The sequence below is a fragment of the Linderina pennispora genome, assembly GCF_002104995.1.
Source record: "Linderina pennispora strain ATCC 12442 chromosome Unknown DL89scaffold_6, whole genome shotgun sequence".
NCBI lineage: Eukaryota > Fungi > Kickxellomycota > Kickxellomycetes > Kickxellales > Kickxellaceae > Linderina > Linderina pennispora.
This window is the reverse complement of record NW_024468254.1, coordinates 373,686-397,686: the sequence shown is the minus strand read 5'-3', so window position 1 is coordinate 397,686 and position 24,001 is coordinate 373,686. Positions and strand designations below refer to the sequence as shown.

The following is a 24,001-nucleotide window of genomic DNA, read 5'->3' as shown; positions in this document are numbered from 1 at the left end:
GTTTTTCCAGATACGCACGAGCCGCCCCCATGCCACCTCACGCTTAGGAAGCGCCTGATGGCTGGGGCTAAGGAGGATCTGCGCTAAAAGGCTGGCGGAGAAAAAGCGAGGACTCGCATTGTGTGAGCGCCAGCCAGGAGCAGAATCCTCCGAAAGGAAGGACGCACCGTTTATCGCCCCTGCCTTATAAGCGGGCTGCCAGCCCTCTAGACATCAGCCCGCCAAACTTGCTCTCCCTTATCTCTATCCTTTTTTCCACCTCTATTCAGTTTTTTCTTATTCTCCTAACGGACAAGATACTCATAATGGCCAGCTTACTCAGGGCTGCTCGTAACCAAGCCGTCCGCCAGCGCGCGGCCGCCGGTCTGCTGTCTCGCAGCGCCGCTACTCTGTCGGTGCGTGCCCCAGCCGCGCTGTCAGCTCACATCGCCAGCGTGCGGTACAAGTCGACGGCCAGCGGCCCGCCGCACCCGAGCGAGTCGTTCCTGTCGGGCAACGTGGCACCGTATATTGACGAAATGTACGAGGCATACGTACGGGATCCGAATTCAGTGCACGCGAGCTGGCGTGCGTATTTCAAGAACGTCGACAGCGGACTCAAGCCCGGGCAGGCGTTCCAGACCCCTCCCGACCTGATCGCCTCGACTGCGATTAACCCCGCCAGCGACACTGCTTCGAATCTGTCGAGTCTGCGTGGCAGTCCCGAAATTGTCGACCATCTCAAGGTGCAGCTGATGGCACGTGCCTACCAGGTGCGCGGCCATCACCTGGCCAAGCTGGACCCGCTGGGGATCCAGACGCCCGAGCGGTTGAACGTGTCGGCGAACGAGCTGCACCCGAGCTACTACGGCTTCACCGAGAAGGACATGGACCGCAAGTTCACGCTGGGTCCCGGCGTGCTGCAGAACTTTGCCAAGGCCGGGTACAAGGAGATGACGCTGCGCGATATTGTGGCCAAGCTCGAGCAGGTGTACTGCGGGTCGCTGGGCGTCGAGTACACGCACATTGCGGACCGCGGCGAGTGCGACTGGATCCGCGAGCGCTTCGAGGTGCCGAACCGCTTCAACTTTGCCAAGGAGCAGAAGGCGCGCATCGTGGACCGTCTGATCTGGGGCAGCAGCTTCGAGAAGTTTGCGTCCACCAAGTGGCCCAGCCAGAAGCGCTTCGGCCTCGAGGGCTGCGAGTCCATGATTCCGGGTCTGAAGGAGCTCATCGATACGTCGGTCGACCTTGGCGTCGAGTCCATCGTCATGGGCATGGCTCACCGTGGCCGTCTCAACGTGCTCAGCAACGTCGTGCGCAAGCCGAACGAGTCGATCTTCTGCGAGTTCTCGGGTGAGCTCGAGCCCAGCAAGGAGGGCTCCGGCGACGCCAAGTACCACATGGGCATGAACTTTGACCGCCCGACTCCCAACGGCAAGCGCGTGCACCTGTCGCTGCTGGCCAACCCGTCGCACCTGGAGACCACCGACCCGGTGGTGCTGGGCAAGACGCGCGCGCTGCAGCTGTACACCAACGACACTGAGCGCCACCGCACCATGCCGCTGCTCATCCACGGCGATGCTGCGTTCGCTGCCCAGGGCGTGGTCTACGAGACCATGGGCTTCGCCGACCTCCCCGGTTACGCCACTGGTGGTACTGTCCACGTGATTGTCAACAACCAGATCGGCTTCACCACCGACCCGCGGTTCGCGCGCTCGACCCAGCACCCGTCCGAGGTGGCCAAGTCGGTCGGTGCTCCGATCGTGCACGTCAACGCCGACGACACCGAGTCCGTAGTGTTTGCGTTTATGTTCGCGGCCGAGTGGCGCCAGACCTTCCACAAGGACATCGTCATTGATCTTGTGGGCTACCGCCGCCACGGCCACAACGAGGCCGATCAGCCGTCGTTCACGCAGCCGCTGATGTACAAGAAGATCAAGCAGCAGCGCCCGGTGCTGGATCAGTACGTGGACCAGCTGATTGCCGAGGGCACCTTCACCAAGGCCGAGATCGACGACATGAAGGCGCGTGTGTGGAGCATCCTCGACGAGTCGTACAAGAACAGCAAGGACTACAAGCCGTCCAGCACCGAGTGGCTGTCGTCGGCCTGGCCTGGATTCAAGTCGCTGGCGGAGCTGGCGACCGAGGTCACGCCGTCGTACCCGACCGGCGCGCCCGAGAACGTGGTCGAGCATGTGGCCAAGTTCATTTCGACCGTGCCGTCCGACTTCAACCTGCACCCGCTGCTGAAGAAGATCTTCAAGGCGCGCGCGGATGCGCTCGAGAGCGGCAAGGGCATCGACTGGGCCGCCGCCGAAGCGCTGGCCTTTGGCACGCTGCTGCTGGAGGGCAAGCACGTGCGTCTCAGTGGCCAGGATGTCGAGCGCGGCACGTTCTCGCACCGCCACGCAGTGCTGCATGACCAGGCCAACGAGCGCCAGTACGTGCAGCTCAACAACCTGAGCCCGACGCAGGCGCCGTTCTCGGTCAGCAACTCGTCGCTGTCAGAGTACGGTGTGCTGGGCTACGAGCTCGGCTACTCGCTGGCGAACCCGAACGCGCTGGTGATGTGGGAGGCGCAGTTTGGTGACTTTGCCAACACGGCCCAGGTGATCATCGACCAGTACCTGGCTGCGGGCGAGAAGAAGTGGCTGCAGCGCACGGGCCTGACCATGCTCCTGCCGCACGGCTTCGACGGCCAGGGCTCTGAGCACTCGTCTGCGCGCCTCGAGCGCTACCTGCAGCTGTGCGACGAGCACCCGTACATCTTCCCGTCGGCCGAGAAGCTGTCGCGCCAGCACCAGGACTGCAACATGCAGGTCGTGTATCCGACCACCCCGGCCAACTACTTCCATGTGCTGCGTCGCCAGGTGTACCGCGACTACCGCAAGCCGCTGGTGGTGATGACGTCGAAGAAGCAGCTGCGGTTCCCGCTGTGCAAGTCGTCGCTGGACGAGATGTTGGGCAACACGTTCTTCCAGCGGTACATCCCCGAGCCGCACCCGACCGAGGGCGAGTTCACGCTGGTCGAGCCCGAGAAGATCCGCACGCACATTCTGTGCACAGGCCAGGTGTACTACACGCTCCTGCAGGCGCGCGAGCTGAACAACGTGCGCGACGTGGCGATCTCGCGTGTCGAGCAGCTGCACCCGTTCCCGTGGGACCTGGTGCGCGACCACATCGAGAAGTACCCCAACTGCGAGTTTGTGTGGGCGCAGGAGGAGCCGCTGAACATGGGCTCGTGGGCGCACATTGAGCCGCGTCTGCGCACCATCTTCAACAACACCGAGAACCACGCCGGCAAGGCCATCCGCTATGCGGGCCGCGACCCGTCGGGACCGGTCGCTACTGGTAACCACAAGCAGCACGTGTTTGAGGAGTGGGCGTTCACGTCGCAGGCGCTGTTCGGCGAGGCACGGAAACCGGTCGATGTTGTGTCGGGTGTGCCCAAGTGGGAGTAGATTCCAGTTCAAAATGTCTCTTTTTCAGACGAGTCCTTTGTTTCTTGGCTGCTCTTGTAGAAGCTGTGCTAGCCTTTTTTCCTATCCATTCATTTTCCCCCTTTACAAAATGCAAACCATTCAACAATTTATTTGCTTGGTTACAGATATCTGTTCCAGTCCTGGTTGGGTGGCAGGTCGATATCGGGATCTGGATCGCCGCTACATATGGTCATCCGTGATGGCTGAGATGGCATAGTTGTATATAAACATGGTGATGATGATGCTTGAACGAGATGGCATTGCTCTGCTTTACCTGAAGGCACCCCCGCTGCTCCCGCCGCTGCCGAACCCATCACCGAACCCACCGCCAAACCCACCTCTGGCACCGCCTCCAAATCTCCCGCCAGGTCTCGCCGGCCCAGAAGCACCGCCAAATGGCCCAATCGGGTCGAAGCGTGCCCCTGCCGGAACGGCACCAGGGGGAAGGAAACTTGGCCCCGCGGGAATCCTCTCCTCCCGCGACTGCTCGCCTCTGAACATCGAGTGTCCAGGTCCAACAACCATGCCACCGCTCGCCGGATCGCCCAAGCGACCGCCTAGCGGTTCCAGGTCATTGCGCCCAATCTCCAGCGGGTTCCCTGGGCCCCTTCCCGGCGTAGCCGCAGACCCGAACGCACCAGAGGGCTGCTCCTGGCGGCTGGGGCCCGAACGAGATTCGGCTTGGAAGGCTAGGGCGTGGTGCTTGATGTCGACAGGCTCTTCTTCGGTGGGGATGATCTTGCGGACGATATCATCGACCACCGTGCTTGTGAGCTGCGCGAGTGCATCACCCGATACCACGGCCTCCACCTGCTTTTGAAACTCACCCTGGCTGTTGCAGTTGAGCTTGAGCGGGAACGCCGTGCCCTCGGTGATGTATCGGGCTGTGTTGAGCTGTGCCATGTGGACAACAGGCTCGCCCCTTTCCTCGGCAGGCACGACTGCGGCAAACACCATCAGCTTGCCCGCAATGTCAGTCCACTTGACCTCGACCTGTCGTCCGTCTTTAACTTTGAACTTGGCTACATGTGTGTTGTTTGGGAGACCCGGCGAGAGCCAGTGGTCAGATTTGGTGGGCGAAAAGTCGTGTGCGTGCAGGACAGCCTCGCTCAGGGCGGCGACGAGGTCTGGCGCAGTTGCGACAGTGTTGTTGCCAATAAGTGTTCTAGCCTTGTCGATAATAAACATTCTGTCAAATAAAGGATGGTGAAAAAACTGTGCAGAGGAGAAAAGCGCACCAGAGCAGCGAGCACGCGCCTTGGCAGCACTCATCAACACTTGCTCACTTTTGCCAGCAGCTTGATGCGAGCCGAACGACGTCATCACACACATGCTTGGCAAGGCACACAAAAAATAGCGAGCCGGCATGAGCAGCTTTCGAATTTCACACTGGCACTGCATTCACCTTTCCCAGCTTTCATCCCCCCTACAATTTGTAATTTTCCACTGCTGTAAACTCCACTCCTATTCACAATGGCAGAGTTCACCGACCCATCTCGGGCATTCGGACTGCCCGAGGGCTATTTTACACAGGAGGAGTTTTCGGCAACCGACTTTATCGAGCAGCTTTCGCGTGTGGACCTCGAGTTTGCCAAAAAGAACTCCTCGCTCGAGCCCAAGCCGTTTATCCGCACCTTCGAGCGCGCCCTCGAAAAGCTCCTGGGCTCGCAGGCAGAGCTGTCCTCGACGATATCGCAGCTGGAGCGGTCGACCAAGGCGTACTCTGACGACCACCGCAAGAAGATGGCGCGGCTGAAGCAGACATTTGTCACTGTGGGCAGCAGCTTCGAGCGGCTGGAAACGCAGATCAGTGAGGTCGGCAGCAACACAATCCGCATTGGCGAGGAGCTGGATACGGTGGCCAAGGAGAAGGACCGTGCAGAGGCCATCAAGGAGCTGGTCGGGTTCTATGCGGAGCTGAATGAGGGGAACACAGCGCGGCTCGATGCCCTGCTGGACGGCGGGTCAGAGGGGCTGATGAATGTTGCGCACACGCTGCGTCGGCTGAATACGGTGGTCATTGACAACGAGTATAGCGCGCCGAGCGAGTCGACGGCAAAGCGGCAGATTGAGATCTACTCGGAGAACTTTGAGAAGATGATGCTGGAGAACTTTGAGCATGCGTACAAAGATAACGACGTGCACAATATGAAGACTGCGGCGCGCACACTGGATGCGTTCAATGGCGGAGTGTCGGTGGTCAAGGCTTACATTAACCAGCACCCGTTCTTTGTGGCCAGTATGGTCAGCCAGGCGCAGGACTCGATCGCCGATGCCAGCTATGCGTCGATGCAGGGCATTTCGGACATCAATGCGCCGCCACCACCGCCCGACCGCTGGCTTGAGCAGCTTTATGACGACACACGCAAGATGATGTTCAAGGACTGGACAGTCATCTCTGAGGTGTTCCCGAGGCCCGTTGAGGTCATGCAGCAGCTCCTGAAGCGCGTGTTTGAGCAGACTATTCAGAGCTACCTGGAAACGCTGCTGGGCCGTGCTGAGCGCCAGTCGAAGCTAGCATTCCTGCGCGTTTTGTCATCGGCACATCTGGCTACGCGCAAACTGATCGAGGACCTGCAGACGTTCGATGCTGAGACCATTACACCAGCGGTGACTGTCCTTGAGTCTGCACGCCAGTCTGGCAACGGCATGCAGGGGCTGCTTGATATGCCGGCAACCTCACAGACTGCTGCCACAGAGTTTTCACGCCGCAAGACACGTAAGCAGCCGAGCAAGGGGCGAAATGGTGCGGCCAACAATATGGAGTATGATGACGAGTACGAGGACGAGGACGAGCAGGATGCTGGAGCCAGGGCGCGCCTTGGAGCCGCAAAGTCTGGGCTTAGCTCGGCAATGGCCATTGCAGCACTGATTGGTCGCGGGGAGAGCGAGAGCGCGGCCTCTGGGCTGCTCCACGAGTTCCTGAACCGGTGCTGCGACGACCTGTTCGAGTCATACATTGCTGGCGACAACTACATCAACGCAGAGCGTATTCACTTCCGTGATGCCGTGCGCCAGGCGCTACAGCCGTTTGTCAGGGCTCGCGAGGAGCGCCAGACAGCCGCGCGTGGCAATGCGTTCTTGGGTATATTCACCAGCGTGCCGCTGGGATCCGCCAACACGGACAAGCAGCAGGCCGAGTCCCACGGAACCGTTACAATCGGCACTGCGAGCTTCTTGCTGCAGATCCATGCTGAGACTGTGGCGCGTGCCATCGAGCTCGAGAGCGGCAGTGCAGTGTCTGATGCAGTCGCTGAGCTGTTCAGCGTGCTCATCTCGCTGATCGGCGACAGCTACGTGTTCCCAGCGCTCGACGACGTAGCCGAGAGCCTGCAAGACCTGCGCCAGGAGCCCGACCTGCGCACATTCGGCGTGATCCACGTCTCCAACGTCGTGACGCGCCTCCTGCAGGTGCACTTTGAGCGCATCGTGCTTCCCTACGTGGGCACCAACTCTCACCTGTACCGCGACCTAGTTGGCGACAAGAACCACCTGATGTCGCGTGTCGAGACCAGCCTCAACTTCATCGCCAACAAACTGGTTAGCGCGTGTGTGCAGTGGATCGCCAGCATTTTGAACCGGCAGCGGCGGTCGGATTTCAAGCCAGCCGAAGACGATGCTGCCAGCTTCCACATGGGCACACAGTCATGCAACCAGTGCACCGACTTTTTGGCGCATGTCGCCGATGCCTGCCGCGCCAACATGGACCGGGAGAACCGCGAGCGCGTGCTCGGCGATATTGGCTCGGCGCTGTACCGCATGCTGATGGAGCACTTCAAGAAGTTCATCATCAGTGTGTCCGGTGGGCTGGTACTGCTGCGCGATGTGGCGCGGTACCGCGAAACAATCGATCGGTTCGAGATCCCAGCGCTGTCGGACCGCTTCATTGTGCTGCAGGAGATTAGCAATATTTTCGTCGTCAGCTCCAACTCGCTAAAGTCGCTGCTCGAGGATGGCACGCTGGCGCACGTTGACCGACAGACGTTCCAGGCCTTTGTCCAGAGGCGCGAGGACTACCGCTTGTCGCCAGATGTCAAGCGCCATGTGGCGACGCTGTGAGCTTGCTGCTGCCTTTTTGCCCGGCGAGCCGCGGTCCGAGCATGCAGCTCGAGCCACAGGCAGCCAATCGCAGCCTGTGTTTACGATTTTCGTCCAAAGCTGCGATCACTGGAGCGGTGCCGCCTATTTGTTTTATCAGAGCCTCATACAATGCGCTGGCGCGCAGAACCACCCACCGCCGCTGGGACTGGCCGCGCGTGTGCGGCAGCGAGTGGCCCTCTCGCCTCCCCTCCCTGTGCTAGCACACAAGAAGCTTGTTGTTTATTATTTGCTCGTTGCACACATATTTTTCTTGTCCTTTCTCGGTGAGAATAGCTAAAAGTACCTTTCCCCTCGCCTATTCTGTACCTGTTTTAACCATCTAGCCAAAATGCGCGAAATCATTCACATCCAGACCGGCCAGTGCGGTAACCAGATTGGTTCTGCGTTCTGGGAGACGCTGACGGCCGAGCACTCGATTCAGGGAGACGGCACGTGGAACGGCAGCCCCGAGAACAAGCAGACGCAGCTTGAGCGCATTGACGTGTACTTCAACGAGGCCGCCGGCGGTCGCTACGTGCCGCGCGCGGTGCTGGTGGACCTGGAGCCCGGAACCCTGGTTGATATCCGCGAGCAGCGTCTCGGCGGGCTGTTCCGCCCGGACAACTTTGTCAACGGGCAGAGCGGCGCTGGCAACGTGTGGGCCAAGGGCCACTACACGGAGGGAGCAGAGCTTGTCGACCAGGTGCTGGATGTTGTGCGCAAGGAGGCAGAGAACTCGGACTCGCTGCAGGGCTTCCAGTTCACCCACTCGCTGGGCGGCGGTACCGGCTCCGGTATGGGCACGCTGCTGCTGTCCAAGATCCGCGAGGAGTACCCGGACCGCATGATGACCACTTTCTCGGTTGTTCCGTCCCCCAAGGTACCGTATACAGTTCAATGTGGTTTTGTTTGTTTCTGTTGCTATGGTCTGGGTGGCGCATAGCGTTTATGAGGCGCTTTTTGTTCATGTGCTGGCACATTATTGAAGTCTGGAACAGCCAGAGCATGCCATGAGCGCGTGCGTATGTGCAAGCTGCAGGCGTAGCTACTCTGGCGTCGAAGAAAAATAAGCAAGGCAATCGCTGTGAGGGGGCTCTTCCGTAGGCCCGAAAACCGGCTCGCGAATGTTTACATTTTCCTGCCGTCGTTGCCTTGGTGGCCCAATCACCGCTTACCGTGACCAAACCCAGAAGCTGACACTCGAGCTGCAATCTTCATTTTCACTTTAGGTCTCCGATGCTGTCGTCGAGCCGTACAACGCTACGCTCTCGGTGCACCAGCTGGTGGAGAACTCGGACATGGCCTTCTGCATTGACAACGAGGCCCTGTACGATATCTGCCAGGGCACGCTCAAGCTGCCGAGCCCGGCGTACGAGGACCTGAACAACCTGGTGTCGATGGTGATGTCGGGAGTCACGACCTCGCTGCGCTTCCCTGGACAGCTGAACGCTGACCTGCGCAAGATGGCGGTCAACCTGGTGCCTTTCCCGCGCCTGCACTTCTTCATGGTCGGGTTTGCTCCTCTGGGCAACGCCAAGAGCGCGGCGTTCCGGCGCACCACGGTGCAGGATCTCACCCAGCAGCTGTTCTCATCGAAGAACATGATGGCGGCGTCCGACCCTCGTCAGGGCCGGTACCTGGCAGCGGCAGCGATCTACCGCGGCAAGGTGTCGACGAACGACGTCGAGGAGCAGGTTCTGTCGATGCAGGAGAAGAACCCGGGATACTTTGTCGAGTGGATTCCGAACAACGTCAAGGTTGCGGTGTGCGACATCCCGCCCAAGGGCCTGGACATGTCGGCCACGTTCATTGGCAACAACACGTGCATCCAGCAGCTGTTCCGCCGTGTCAACGAGCAGTTCTCGGTGATGTTCAGGCGCAAGGCCTTCCTGCACTGGTACACTGACGAGGGCATGGACGAGATGGAGTTCACTGAGGCCGAGAGCAACATGAACGACCTGATCAACGAGTACCAGCAGTACCAGGAGGCCGGCGTCGAGGAGGAGGATTACGACGGCTACGAGGACGACGCTGCCATGGACGGCGGTGCGTACGACCAGCCCATGGAGGGCGAGTACGAGCAGTAAGCGCTAGGTCCTTTTCCCTTTTATTGACACTTTTGGCCCCGACTAATTCAAGCAAGAAATGTTTCTGTTCAGCAGCTGTTTGTGTGATGATGGGACGGGTTCCGATTTGCCTGGCTTTATGCGGTGGAAGCGTGTGGCCGAAATCTTTCGCGTTTTGTATTGGCAAAAAGAAAAAATTGCATTTTTGCTTGTTTGCGCAAAGCTTGGAGAAACTTTCAAACCGCATATTTTTTGCTGGAGCCCTCAAGGACGAACGTGAACCATGAGCGACTGGGACAACTCGTCGGGTAAGTGTCTGCAGTGGTGTGGCTCGCTTGCTTCTCTTTTTGCCGTGTGTATTCCTGTGCATTGAAATGAGCGGTTTGTGTTCTTAGATTTCAGACAGCGGCGCGCAATCGACGACTACGAGTCAGGGTCGGACGGGCTTGATACGCCCTCAACGGTTGCGCAGCCGTCCAAGATCCGGCTCTCGCTGAAGCTCGGCTCGCTACGGCAGACGGCAGACTACGAGCAGGTGCGCTCAGCACCGGCAGCGCCGACAGCGCCAGCAGACTACGACCCATACGGATACTACGACGACTACGACGAGGACGTGGATATCGGCGAGCCGTCGCGCGCGGTGGAGACAGCCACGCCCAAAATCAAGCTGAAGCTGTCGTTCAAGAAGCCGGCGTGGTCGCAGGGCGTGCGGGGTGCAGGCAGCACGGTACCGACCAGCCCAACTGACAGCATCGGCTCGTATACATCGCGGCCGCGGTACTCGCCGTCGGTGCAGAGTGGGCCGCCCAGCGATAATGAGAGTTTCGAGAACCGGACGGTGAGTGAGGCTCCGGTGCCGAAGCGCCGTGGGCGGCCGCCGAAGAACGGGCGGAAGAAACAGCGGACTGCGTATATGGTGCGCCGGCCGCCGGGCAATGCGCCGACCACGACGGTGTCTCTGCGGAGCTCGCTGGAGCGGCTAATCACGCGGATCAAGAAGCGCGACTCGTACGGGTTCTTCCTGGACCCGGTGGACACGACTGTGATCACAGACTACCTGTCGGTGATCGACGAGCCGATGGATCTGGGCACAATGCAGAGCAAGGTGGAGCGCAATGCATACTATAGCATCGACGAATTCCGGCGCGACCTGCTGCTGGTGTGCGACAATGCACGCAAATATAACGGTGCTGGGTCTATCTACGCGACTTCTGCCGATCGCGTACAGGACTATGCCGTGCAGGCCATTGAGCGCGAGACCGTCAAGCTGGAGCGCGTCGGCATGGCGTCGATGCCCGCCGGTGCAGCATGCGAAGAGCCGGTGCGCGCGCGTTCGGCGACGCCCGGCTGGGACGCTCACGAGGAGCGCGGCGAGCACCGCCGCAGCTCACGGCTCCGGTGGCGATCGTCGGCTGATGCCACAGCTCCAGCCGCCATGCAGTTGACTCCGGCCGCTATTACTGACAACTTCCGGTGGACGCACGCGGCACGACGCCGGGCAAAGCGGCAGTCGGATGTGCCACGACATGTGATCCTCGAATCGCAGGTCAAGGTCTCGGTGCTGCCCGACGGCAGCGTCGACCCTGCAGGCTTCGAGGAGGACACAGCCCACGTGCCGTTCTTGCTGGGGCCGGTCGAGCCGCCGCGGCTGGCAGCAGTCAAGCGGCCAAGCGGTGCGCACCAGCCGCCGGCGCCGTACAGCCACGGGTTCTACCACCCGCAAGCAACCTTCCTGGACTTTGGCCATATAAGCAGCCTGCATGGGGCAATCAGGCACGACAGAATAGACGGTATGCTACCGGCACTCCACGCCGATGCGACCGGGCTGGCATACTGGAACAGCATTAGCGAGTTCGTCGATGGTGCAGGCGACGAGGCTGTCGAGTATGCAGCCAAGGTAATCGACCATTTGACACATGGTGCTCACGCAGTAGCGCGCAGCACAGTCAACCATATCATGCAGCGGGAGCCAGCCGCTGCGCTGAGCGAGTCCGAGCTCGGGCCGGTGGATGTGCCACGTCTGGTCAGCTGGCTGGACGCGCAGGAGGAGCGCGACCATTTATATGCCGGCCGCGTGCAGGCGCTGACGCAGCCGATCCGGCTCCGGGATCTGCCATCGACATCAGCCGAGGTGTCGTCGCGGCTGTCGGACGCTGAGCGCCGGGACATTTCGACCAAGGTGACGCAGAACCTACAGGCAGCAGCCAAGTCTGAGGACCAGCGGACAGCCCTTCATGACTCGCTGCGGAACGACATTCATTTGCTGGCTGAGCAGCTGTGTCTGGAGAAGCTGGGCTCGACTGCGCCTGATACGCTGGTGCCGGCGCTGCTGCCAATGCAGCAGGGCGTGGCAGGTCGGCCGCGCCAAATGTCGAATGCACCGCCGATGCTCCCGCGCGTATCGTCGGCGTCGGCAGTTGCTGGGGTGAATGGCAGCGCAAGGCGGAGCGAGCGGTCGATGTCAATGGTCAATGTGCACTCGGCGTCGCTGGCATCTGCCGTGCAGTCTGACATCATGCGTGGCCTCAGTGAAGACGATTAATCCAATATATGCAACCAGGATCCAGTGTGATCAATACCCCTCGCATGTGCGCAACATGTATTGATGTCAGCGCGTAATCATGCTCTGATATCATTATGAGCTTTCCATCACATAAAAGCAAGGCTCGTATCGCCATGCTGCCCTCCTTTTTTTCCTTCAGCCTTCTTTTACTATTTTTAAACATCTTAAAACAAGCTAGTTATTGGCAGAATGAACTCGACCACTCTGCCGAGCTCTTCCTCCTTGAATTAGCTGATGTTCCCCACACGTACTCTGCACACCGTACTGCCAAAGACGAACATCGCACCAACCAAGAGTTTGTTGAATATTGTAATAGGCATCATAACACGCGAGATCTGCGGTATGCTATTTGCATGACTTTATCAGCGAGCTGTTCCAAGAACTTCAGATTGGTGGGAGTCAGAACATTTTTGGTCTTAAACTCGACAACAAATGCCATATTCCCCTATGTGTACCTGGGACATACCCTGTTACCCTCTTGGTAGCCAAGGAGTTCGGTGGAATGTACTCCCTAATCGGGCTTCAACCCCAACCTGTCCGGAACCGTAACACTCTGGTAGCCTTTCCTTGCTAATTCTGAATGCTAAATGGTTTCCAGCTACTGCAGGAAATCGTCGTAAAACGCGTCTACAAACTCCACCAGCTGGCTTTCGCTTCCTGCATAAGCTCCCGGATGTGCCAAGGTATTGTCCGGCGTTTCCAGTGTGGTAAATGTCCGATCCAGCAGATCATCAATGTCCCGAGCATGTTGCTCACTAAACTCAGTAAAAAGAAACAGAGGGGAAGAAAAGTGATGGCATGGCGCTATGAACCTTGCTTACACGTATCTTGTAGGACTCTCTTGGTATCAGCACACCATCTAGTGCTGATATCAACAATAGCTCCTTACCAGCTCAATATACACAATATTGGGTGGTCAGGTCTATTATCTACTCTACACTCGAAAGCCATACGTTCAGACATTATTGCTATAATGGCTACGCAGTGAGCATATATGTCGGATGATAAGACAGCAGCCAACACTGGCTAACAACACAGGTACTGTTGACATTGGAATTATTGACATTCGGGGTCCGGAGTCCCCCTGCGCCACCATAGACAAGGCCGAAACGCATATGTACAAAGGCCCAGACAGACGACCAGCGTTCCTTCTTCCCCTCAGTCAATTTGAAAAGTTATTTTTCCATATATTCTATAACCACTCATTCCCCAAGTTAACACAGGCAATATCAAGTCATGCAGGCACAGCACCAGTAGCCGAACTTCCTCATCCTTCAGCTCGATTTGCGGGATATACAGCAGGTTCAGTAGCTTCACTTTGCTCTGGAAAAACACCGGCCACACATACGGCAGCATCCAGAAAATCGGCAGCGGTACCATGTGGTAACATTGAGACAGGAAGGTGCTTACTAGTTTTGTAAAAATAGAACGACAAACGCTTGCTGAAAAGAAAGACGGAGGGGACTAGCTGACCTTCTGTAACCTAAATGTACATGTACTCGGTCTAGGACTATGATGGCGTCAGAGTGCGTCTGTACTTTGGTGGCCAACGCCCTGTTCTTGTCTGTGGTCGATTCAGCAGGAACGAGCCATCTCCTGGCCCCACCGCTGCAGTGTGCATGTACAGCACAGCCTAACGCGGTGTTCGGGCAGTGCGGGACAACATATTATCCGGGCTCAGGAGCAAGCCGGGCCGAGAAGGACTCTACCTCAGGATTCTGAGACCAGCGGGAGCGATCGGCCGACCCAGGAAGGAAAGAGATGGTGATTACTGCAGCAGCTGGCCAATCGCCTGTGGTCTGGACCCAACGGAGCGCCTGTTCAGTCTTTTGATTGTCACGTGGAGTCCTTTAAGTACCCGGTCGGTGTGAGCATCGTGCTCCTGGCAAGAATACGAGTCATCTTGAGCCTTTTGCACCGACGGCACTTCAAAATGTAAGAAAAGCCTAGTGGATCTTGACAGTGACTCATTGTCCCAGCGGTGGACCCCGGTCCGCGTTCGGTGGAATAGTTTTGCCAACAATCTATAAAAGATGGCCACTTCGCTAAGCCCTCAAGCAGGCACTGTCTTTGCTGATATAAAACCACTCATCTTATCTCATTCTTTACTACGGCTTTTCTTCTCCGTCATCTGTATTTAAAGTAAACTTGCAATCATTTTGCTTCTCTTTCCAAAACACTGCCCCTTCTAACACACCAAGACTCTTCAAACAAAAAACATGTCAAAGACATTCAAGGTTGTTGTCCTGGCCGGTGACGGCGTTGGACCCGAGGTCACTGCTGAGGCCGTCAAGGTGCTCAAGGCTGTCACTTCCATCCGCTCGCGCACCGGCGGAGCCAAGATCGAGTTCTCCGAACACAGGTTTGGCGGGAGCGCCATCGATGCAACAGGGTCACCGTTCCCCGACGAGACACGTGTTGCGTGCGAGAACGCCGACGCGATTCTGCTGGGTGCGGTTGGCGGGCCCCAGTGGCCGACTCCTGGCGGCCCGCGGCCCGAGCAGGGCCTGCTCGATCTGCGGAAATCGCTGGATCTGTTCGCCAACATCCGGCCGATGAGCTTCCCGGCTGACACGCTGATGAGCGCATCGCCGCTCAAGGAGGATCTGGTGCGCGGAGCCGAGTTCACTCTGCTTCGCGAGCTGGTGGGCGGAATCTACTTTGGCAAGCGTGGCGAGGAGGACAGCGAGGGCAAGGCATACGACACCATGGAGTACTCTGTGCCCGAGGTTGAGCGCATTGCGCGCCTGGCTGGTGTGCTGGCATCCAAATCGCGGCCGGCGCAGACAATTCACTCGATTGACAAGGCCAACGTGCTGGCAACGTCGCGTCTGTGGCGCCGCGTGGTGACCGACGTCATCACCCGCGAGTTCCCCAAGGTCAAGCTGGTGCACCACCTTGTGGATTCGGCATCGATGCTGATGGTCAAGAGCCCACGCGCGCTGAACGGCGTTGTGCTGACCGAGAACATGTTTGGCGACATCCTGTCGGATGAGGCATCGGTGATCCCCGGTTCGCTGGGCCTGCTGCCCTCGGCGTCGCTCAACTCTGTGCCCGTGGCCGGCAAGCCGTGCCGCGGACTGTACGAGCCGATCCACGGCTCTGCTCCCGACATCGCTGGACAGGGTATCGCCAACCCAGTGGGCACCATCCTCAGTGCAGCCATGATGCTGCGCTACTCGTTCGGACTGGAGCGCGAGGCCAACATCATTGAGCTTGCTGTGCGGCGCGTGCTCGACGACGACCAGCTCAACGGCTGGAACATCCGGTCCAAGGACCTGGGCGGCAGCGCATCGACTGCCGAGATCGGTGACGCCGTCGTGCGTGCGGTGACGCCGTACGCTGAGGGTCTCAACGTCGAGGACCGCGCGGTGCAGCGCCCGCTGCTGCTGGAGCGTCCCGTAGGTCGTCGAGGCATGACCCTGTGCGAGAAGATCATCGCGCACCATGCGATCGGTCTGGCAGCGCCTGGTGACGTCAAGCCTGGCGACATGGTGTGCGTGGGCGTTGACTGGACGATCGCGTCTGAGATCACGTGGAAGGGCATGGACAAGACGTACAACTCGATGGGCAGGCCGGGCATCAACCGTAACGACCGGTTCTGGCTGGCAGTGGACCACACTGTGGATCCGCGCATCATGAACCAGCCCAAGCCGAAGGACCTGTTCTCGACGTCGGCTGCGTTCGCTGAAGAGGCGCACCTGGTCGATTTCTACCGCCCCAACTACACCATCCTGCACACCGAGTTCTACCGCGAGCGTGCCCAGCCCAGCCAGCTGGTGATTGGTGCCGACTCGCACACATGCTCGGGCGGTGCTGTCGGCGCACTCTCGATCGGTATGGGTGCCGCTGATGTTGTCATGCCGCTGGTGACAGGTGAGACCTGGCTGCAGGTGCCTGAGACGGTGGAGATCCGCTTCGTCAATGCCCCGCCGTTCGGTATTGGCGGCAAGGACATCATCCTCGACGTGCTGCGTCAGCTGAAGCGCAACACCGTCGCGTTCGAGCGCGCTGTCGAGTACACTGGCCCGGGTCTGAAGTACATGAGCTGTGATGCGCGGTTCGCGTGCGCCAACATGGCCACCGAGTTTGGCGGCATTGCCGGTGTCTTTGAGGCTGACGAGATCACTGCCGCGTACATCGCCAAGCGCAAGAGTCCCGAGTACAAGAAGCAGTCGCTGTTCTTCCGTGCCGACGAGGACGCGCAGTACGCCGAGTCGCATATCATTGATCTGTCGCAGGTCGACTCGCTGGTGGCTCTGCACCCGAGCCCCGACAATGTAGTGCACGTTGACCAGGTCAAGATGGACCTGGACGGCTGCTTCATCGGCGCCTGTACCACGGCCGAGGAGGACCTGATTCTCGGTGCGCTGGTGCTGGAGGCTGGTCTCAAGAAGGGCCTGGTGCCTGTGTCCGGCGCCAACCGCCGTGTCACCCCCGGCTCAGTCCCGATTCTGGCGAAGCTGCGCCGTCTGGGTCTCGTCGACGTGTACGAGCGCGCCGGCTTCATTGTTGGTGCCCCTGGCTGCTCGTACTGCCTCGGCATTGCGGCCGACGTGGCCGGCGACGGCGAGGTGTGGCTCAGCTCGCAGAACCGTAACTTCAAGAACCGCATGGGCGCTGGCTCGATTGCTAACCTTGCGTCGGCGGCCACGGTTGCTGCGTCATCATTCGCCATGAAGGTGACCAACCCGCGCGAGCTGCTGGACATGATCGACCGCGAGCGCTACGCGAAGATGCTGGACCTGTGGATGGACAAGGGCGAGGAGATTGTTGTGTCCGAGCCGAACCCGGTGCTGGAGGAGGCGCGTGGCGAGACCATCCAGTCGCGCAACACCGAGGGCACTGGGGCGAACGCCGCCGTGGAGGGCGAGTCGGAGCCGATCGACAAGTCGAGCATGATCACCGGCAAGGTGCAGCGCTTCGGCGACAACATCGACACTGACGCGATCATCCCCGCGCCGTTCATGCCGGGTGTGTCGGATGAGGACCTCGGTACGCACTGCTTCCAGTACTTCCGCCCCGAGTTCCGCGAGAAGGTCGCCCAGGGCTTCGACATCATTGTTGCTGGCATTGGCTTTGGTTCCGGCTCGTCGCGCGAGGAGGCTCCGCGTGCCATCAAGGGCGCCAACGTCAAGGCTGTCATTGCCAAGTCGTACGCCTTCATCTACCAGCGCAACCAGCCGAACATGGCTCTTCTGGGCATTGTCCTCAAGGACGAGAAGTTCTACGAGCTTGCGCAGGAGGGCGCCGAGGTGTCCATTGACCTGCCGAACCGCAAGATCTACTGCGGCGGCAAGGCCTTCAGCTTCGTGCTGTCGACCATGGAGGAGCGTCTGATTCTGGGCGGCGGTGTCACCGAGATGTACAAGAAGTACGGCAACCTGCTCTTCCGCGCTGCCATTGCCGCTGACCCTGAGTCAGTGCTCAAGAACGCCGGCGCCTGCGGTAAGCCCACGTCGTGCGGCGATGCCGAGGCCAAGGACCAGCTTGCCTGGTAACCTGTTTTTTCTCTCTCGACTTCCGACTTCCAAATATATGCAGTATCCAATCAGCACGTGCTCCCGTGCCCGTGGGTGAGGTGACAGTACATCCTTCAGCAGTCCGGGTTCTAGGAGCTTCTTGCTTTTGCATCCTCAGTAATTTTACGAGCTAAACACAATTTTCTTTAAAATGGACGCCGAATTGAAGCGCAAGCGCCTGGCCACAAGCATCGTTGACTACTTGGACAAGGCTATCAGCGAGAGCCTCGTGTCGTCCGATGGCGCCGAGAGCCTGGAGGTGGCCAAGCAGTGCATCGTGGATGCCTTTGAGCTCGAAGACGCCTCCCCGGAGCTCTCCATCAAGCCCATCACGCTCGACAAGGTCTTTGATGTGTACTTGAACACGCAGGCGAAGCTGTCCAGCACCGAGAAGCCTGCTGCGCCTGCTGCTGCTGCGCCGGCTGGTCCGTCCGAGGACGACAAGAAGCGCGCCGAGGCGCTGAAGGCCGAGGGCAACGCGCTGGTAGTGCAGAAGAACTTTGCCGAGGCCATCACCAAGTACACCGAGGCCATCGCGATAGTGGACAACAACGCTGTGTACTACGGGAACCGCGCGGCGGCACACAGCCAGGCGGGCGACCACGCGAGCGCCGTCAGCGACGCCAAGAAGGCACTGGAGGTCGACCCCAAGTACAGCAAGGGGTATTCGCGGCTGGGGCTGGCGCACTACGGCCTGGGCGAGTACAAGGAGGCGGTCGATGCATACACGAAGGGCCTGGAGCTGGATCCGGAGAACAAGGTTATGCAGAGCGCGCTGGCGACGGCCAAGGGAAAGATCACCGAGGAGAGCGCTGTTGAGCAGCCTGCAGAGCGGTCGGCCGGCGGCGCTGGCAGTGGCCCGGGCGGGTTTGATTTGGGGTCGCTGATGAGCAACCCGGCGCTGATGGGCATGGCGCAGAACATGATGGCGAACGGCGGGCTGGAGCGGCTGATGAGCAACCCGGCGATTTCGCGCATGGCCGAGAACTACCGCAGCAACGGGCAGATGCCGAGTATGTCGGAGATGATGAGCAACCCAGATATCATGAACATGGCGCGTGAGTTTGGCGGCCCGGGTGGTGCTGGAGGAGCCGGAGGAGCCGGTGCTGGGGGCGCCGGGGGATCCAACCCGCTTGCTGGCCTCATGAACAACCCCGATCTGATGAACATGGCTCAGCAGTTCATGGGTGGTGCCAACCGGAACAACAGCAGCGGCGGCGGCAACACGCAGTAGGCTGGCGCATCGGACCGAGGAGTAATTCTTAATCACCTGTGATCCAAAGTAAATCTATATGAACACCGATTTTTTGAATGATAATGATGCGATGCAAAGAGCAAAAAATTATGCGGCGACTCGTACCTTAGCTTTCGCATTTCTACATACCGCTGCTCATTTACCAACACAGTTTCTTTTTGCCAGACCCGGAAGCGTTTTGCGCGAAACGATACCCATACCGTATCTGTATTTGGCTGCCTCTTGCATATTTGTCGGCGGTTTAAAATAGCTGCAAACGAGGGAGCGCCCACTGCGCGGTAGTGAATTCGAACTGAATTAGCGTCTTTGCACAGACAGCACTGTGCGATAAAGTCTGCATAGACCAGAGGAACGCAAAGAAGGTAAGCACGGTCTCCAGCCAAAAGCCCGATCCTGTGATCCTCGTGAAACTCTGGAGCCGCGATCTGCGCAAGCAATCTTGGTCTGACGCTAAGCCTGCATCTTTCTCGGACACAAGTTGATATTTGTAGAGTACTCTCATCCGGCCGGTATATGCTGCGGTACACACAAAAGGCAGCCGTGGCCCTCAGGCGAAGGGCACAACAGCGGTGGCCACTTCAGTGCATATTCCAGCAGCCCGCGTATGCATGTCGGATCAGATCGGCTCCACGGCACAGCTTTTCGACATGTTCGCGAGTAGATCAGCATAAGGATGCACGAGAGAGCAGAAGGAGCGGGGAATTGGAGAAGCTGCTTTTGCGTGGCGACAGCCCGTTTCTGACAAAGTTCTACCAGCTCCTGCCGCCCACCCAGCAGCACGCATTGCGGCGGTTCAGCGACGTGCTTCAACGCCAGACATCAACTGGCCAGCACATATACTCCCTGTATCAGACATTGCGCAGCCAGAACCTGCATCGGTATCTGACAGTCCGCGCCATGCAGCGGGTGCTGTCTAGTGTTGTTAATGACCGATCGATTAGAAGCGTGCGGTCGGAGGACCTGGTATCAGCGATTGTACTAGAGCTGCTTGGCAACTATTCAGACCTTGGTTTCACACCCAGCATCGACGACTATGCGTGTTTGGTTCGGGCGCTGGCGCAGGAGGCTGGAAGAGAGAAGGATGCATTGAAGCTGCTGGACGATCTGGTCGATACTTCAGACATTGCACCGTTCTTGGCGTCGGTGCGAAAACGGCGCGGAAAATATCTGCTGTCCACCGACGTTATTCCGTCAGAGGCCGAGATTGAGCGCATCGAGCAATCGCTTTTGAACGAACAGCAGAAACGCGAGACGAACGCCAGAGACGCGAGTGGAGAGAAAAGTATCGAGAGCGACATCCTCAAGGCAGAGCAGGCGAATATCGAGAATCTGAAGAGCGGCGGCGAACTTGACCGCGTGCAGCTGCTGGTCATTGAGGAGCGGCAGAAGCGGCGACAGCGGCAGGAAGCTGGCAAGGAGCGGAAGCCACTTCCTGTCTCCCGGACACTGTATCATATGGCGATGCTAGGGTTTGCGCAGATATACCACGTTCGTGGAGTAATGGAGGTACTGAGCCGGATGCTCGAGACGTCGACGCAGGTGCCGTACCGGGTTGCCCGCCACCTGATGCCCAACAAGCAGACCTGGGAAATCGTCAGCGAAGTGCTGACACGGCAGCGCGACAGGCCGTACTTTGTCAAAACATGGATCGAGTTTCTGAGTCGCGGCGCACGGCCGCCGACCACACTGACACGCGACCTTGTGCGATTGCTAGTGCGCCAGGCGTGTGTTGAGCAGGCGGTCTGGGTGATGCGCATTAGCCGGTGCTTGCCGGACCGCGGCGAGGACATGCCAAAAGCGCCATATTCGGCCGATCATATTCCCTGGGAACTAAAGGTGCAGATCATGTATGTAGCATCCGCCCTGGAGGCTGCCACCTCTTTCGACACCATGTCTCTGTCGCGTGAAGATGCGATGCGGCAAGGAATGGCTGCAGCGCAGCTCCCACTACGGGCAAAGCCCGATCCGGTCGTCTACGCACATCTGATCGGCGGTGCTGTGCGGCTCAAGAACGAGAAGCTCTCCGAGCACCTGTTCAAGGAGATGGTCGATGAGGGCGTGGTGCCTGAGGATACCACATACGGGCAGCTGGCGAAGCTCTATGCCGAAAACGGGCAGATCCAGCGCGTGTTTTTGATTGCCCGTGACCTGCTTGTTCGCCGCCATGCAATGGTGCTCAGTCAGAACCAGGACCATGGGGTGCACATGTCGTCATCAGCAAAGGTCAGATACCGGGAGAATATCCGCAAGCAGACAAACGGGCTGCAGGCTGATATCGAGTGCATTGCACCGCTGTTGCAGTACTACATACGTGGGGGCCGGGAGTCTGAGGCACTGATGTTGCTCCGCAGCTGGGATCGTTCATATGGCGACAGGGTCCCAGTGGAGAAGCTGGCAAGGGCGCTGCTGCAGGTGTACTCGGAGCCAAGTGATTCGGCAACAATTGATGCAATGGTGAAGCGGCTAATGGATAGGCTTACAGGCCACAAGGAGGCCGGAGAAGCAGAATCGGAGGCACACATTCCGAGCAGCGAGACAGTTGGTGAAACGCAGGTGGCCTACGGACAGGACTTCCCTGGAACACTGGAGACATATGCGCTGATGCTCAAGACACACATCAAGGCGAAGAATCTGCCAGGTGTGATACGGGTGATGAGGGAGATGGCGAGCAAGGGCATTGTGCCGCAATACCCGATGCTTGAGCAGATAATGCAGGCGACACTGCGCGAGCAAGCTCTTGATCTGTTCGACACCATTCACGCGTACGTGCGAGAGACCTTGCAGCAGCCGCTGTCATTGCCTCTGTACGCCCAGTGGATGCGCACGCTGGTCAATCACGGCGACGTAGTAGGTGTGCAAGCTGCATTTGACGAGCTGCTGGAGATGGGCCAGTTCCCAACGCAGAAGCATTACACCCTGCTGGTGCAGGCGTACGCGTACAATGGCTGGGTGGACCGCGCAGTGTCAATCATCGACAACCTGCGCAAGCCGCATAGCATGGTGCGGCCCGGGCTCAACCTCAACATTGCCATTATCGAGGCACATGTCGCTGGCGGCAATCTGGAGCAGGCGCAGGCTGAGCTGCGCTATCTGCTCGACAACACGCTTCTGCCAACGAGCAAGATCCCAGCACGGCCGTTCAACTACTTGATCATCGGCCACCTGCACCATGGCGACGGGCGCAGGGCAATGCACATGTACGAGTCGATGCTGCGTCTGGGTGTCAAGCCTGATGTTTATACATTTGCGATCCTGATGCACTCGTATGCGCTGTCCAAGGACGTTGACAACTGCACGCGCGTGTTCAACGAGATGATACGTGTTGGAATCGCACCCGATCTCGTAATCTACACCATCCTGATCTGCGCCTTTGGGGTGGCTAGACGTGTGGGCAGCGCCGAGCTTGTGTTCAACCAAGTCGCGCAGGAGCAGGAATGGGCGCAGAAGCAGCGTGAGTCGCTGGCTGGGCGCACAGCCAATGGCGAGGACCCGCTGGAAATTTACACTGAGGACCCAGGCCGGTCCGACTGGCCCGAGCTGCTCGATATGGCGGAGACAGGGGCAGACCAGCGCATGGAGGAGATGCGCTCGCGCAGCTTCTACAACCTGGACCCCATCATCTACATTGCGATGCTGAAAGTGTACTGTCGCGGACACCGGCCGCTGCGCGCGCTGGCGACCTGGGACCGGTTCATCCAGAACTTCCCCATCGCACGGTGGAACCCGCGTCGCGGTGGCATTCTGTCAAAGTCTTTGAGCTACACAGCACAGTTCCATCAGCCCGCCTGGACGTTGCTGCTGCGCACAGCGGGCAAATCGATTGGCGCCCAGCGCGCTTTGAAGAAGAGGCAGACGCTAGTGCAGTATTTCTTCGAGCCCCTGTACCCGGAGCAGATGAAGGCTGTGCTTGACGAGCGCCACCGGATGAAGCTGTATCAGCCAGGCGTCTACGATGTGGATACTGGACCGGCTAATGTGCGCAAGTATATGGCGAACATGGCTTATCGGGCGCAGATTGTCAGTAGCATCGAGAACGAGCTGGACCAGCTCATCAGCCACGCATACAAGTTCTTCGTGAAGCACCGGTATACCGTCCCCCATGTTGCATTCAATCCAGTAGAGGCATTCACGGATTTTGGCTATTGGCTGCCCGAGGGAGTCGACAAGACCGAGGTTGTAGAGGCAGCGGTAGCCCTGGATAGCAAGTCTGAGGCTGAACGGCCGGTAGGTGAGGCCGAGAAACAGCCAGAAAATAAGCCAGAATCCGCAATTGACCATGATAGCAGTACGCAGGAGACGGCGCAGAGCATTGCAGACATTATCATGCGGCAATGGAACCATCTCGAGACGGCTGGCTTCAACTTCAACAACATCCATATGTGCGAGTATCTTTCGTGCATGCTGCTTGGTCGCAAGTACGCTGAGCTCACTCGCATCCTGTCTCTGGTAGAGCCTGCCGGTCCTCCTGCCGGTCCCTCGACAGCATATCGGTACCGGAGCCTCGAGCTTCCCTGGTACATGACCAACCTGCTTCTGCGGCAAATCGACGTTGTGCGCAAGCTCCTAATGGCCGAGCGCGACCGCCGCATCGCCCTTGACTGCCTGCTAAACATCGACAGCGAATTAGGCGCCGAGCTCTGCACTTTTTCTGCGTATCCTCTGGCCGAGCAAGCGCGGACTGACGACGAGCTTCAGGTGATGCGTGAGCGCCGCCAGGTACATAAGGAGCGCGAGATTGCATGGGCTGCGGAGCTCCGGAGTCTGGATGACGTAGCCAAGAAATGGCTGCCGCTGGTAGTTGAAGGTGTGCTTCAGGAGAGGCTGCAGAAGGCGAGTTTGAGGATCGCGTTTGCCCACGAAGGAGTGCAAGGAACTGTCAATAGCCACAAGATAGAATAAAGATCTGCTGCTATGTTTACCACTGATCATGACAGTTATTATATGGCTCGTTGAAACACTTGCCTTAGGCGTAATATACTACATCCAACATTGCAGCACTTTCGCACTCGTGGTATAGGTCACACGTCTTCGTTGCCCTTAATAGATTGGGG

General features: G+C 58.7%; 7 protein-coding genes across 7 annotated transcripts; 6 read left to right on the top strand and 1 right to left on the bottom strand.

Annotated features, from left to right (window-relative positions):
• The first annotated feature begins 25 nt into the window (after nt 1-25).
• Nucleotides 26-3,589, top strand: DL89DRAFT_151151 (oxoglutarate dehydrogenase, E1 component). Its single transcript, XM_040883534.1, has one exon. The coding sequence runs from the start codon at nt 306-308 to the stop codon at nt 3,441-3,443; it is 3,138 nt and encodes a 1,045-aa protein (XP_040743668.1). The 5' UTR covers nt 26-305; the 3' UTR covers nt 3,444-3,589.
• Nucleotides 3,514-4,680, bottom strand: DL89DRAFT_151148 (uncharacterized protein). Its single transcript, XM_040883533.1, has 3 exons — nt 4,651-4,680; nt 3,739-4,486; nt 3,514-3,644 (listed from the first exon to the last, which is right to left on the bottom strand). Exons 2-3 carry the CDS (start codon nt 4,419-4,421, stop codon nt 3,584-3,586), a joined length of 744 nt encoding a protein of 247 aa, XP_040743667.1. The 5' UTR covers nt 4,422-4,486; nt 4,651-4,680; the 3' UTR covers nt 3,514-3,583.
• An 86-nt stretch (nt 4,681-4,766) lies between these two features.
• DL89DRAFT_292707 (exocyst complex component Sec10) lies at nt 4,767-7,523 on the top strand (the record flags this gene model as incomplete). The annotated part of the gene is made up of 2 exons (XM_040890335.1): nt 4,767-4,782; nt 4,945-7,523. 2 exons carry the CDS (start codon nt 4,767-4,769, stop codon nt 7,521-7,523), a joined length of 2,595 nt encoding a protein of 864 aa, XP_040743666.1.
• A 370-nt stretch (nt 7,524-7,893) lies between these two features.
• DL89DRAFT_274804 (putative tubulin beta chain) lies at nt 7,894-9,631 on the top strand (the record flags this gene model as incomplete). The annotated part of the gene is made up of 2 exons (XM_040889236.1): nt 7,894-8,424; nt 8,774-9,631. The coding sequence occupies 2 exons, from the start codon at nt 7,894-7,896 to the stop codon at nt 9,629-9,631; spliced, it is 1,389 nt and encodes a 462-aa protein (XP_040743665.1).
• An 892-nt stretch (nt 9,632-10,523) lies between these two features.
• DL89DRAFT_222980 (Bromodomain-containing protein) lies at nt 10,524-10,835 on the top strand (the record flags this gene model as incomplete). Its single annotated transcript, XM_040884615.1, has 1 exon — nt 10,524-10,835. A coding segment is annotated over one exon (312 nt), but the record flags the coding sequence as incomplete, so codon positions are not given.
• A 3,412-nt stretch (nt 10,836-14,247) lies between these two features.
• DL89DRAFT_267255 (3-isopropylmalate dehydrogenase) lies at nt 14,248-17,850 on the top strand. Its single transcript, XM_040887419.1, has one exon. It carries the CDS (start codon nt 14,393-14,395, stop codon nt 17,672-17,674), a length of 3,282 nt encoding a protein of 1,093 aa, XP_040743663.1. The 5' UTR covers nt 14,248-14,392; the 3' UTR covers nt 17,675-17,850.
• A 1,220-nt stretch (nt 17,851-19,070) lies between these two features.
• On the top strand, nt 19,071-23,899 carry DL89DRAFT_283636 (uncharacterized protein). The gene is made up of 2 exons (XM_040889745.1): nt 19,071-19,312; nt 19,442-23,899. The coding sequence occupies exon 2, from the start codon at nt 19,464-19,466 to the stop codon at nt 23,847-23,849; it is 4,386 nt and encodes a 1,461-aa protein (XP_040743662.1). The 5' UTR covers nt 19,071-19,312; nt 19,442-19,463; the 3' UTR covers nt 23,850-23,899.
• Nucleotides 23,900-24,001: the final 102 nt, after the last annotated feature.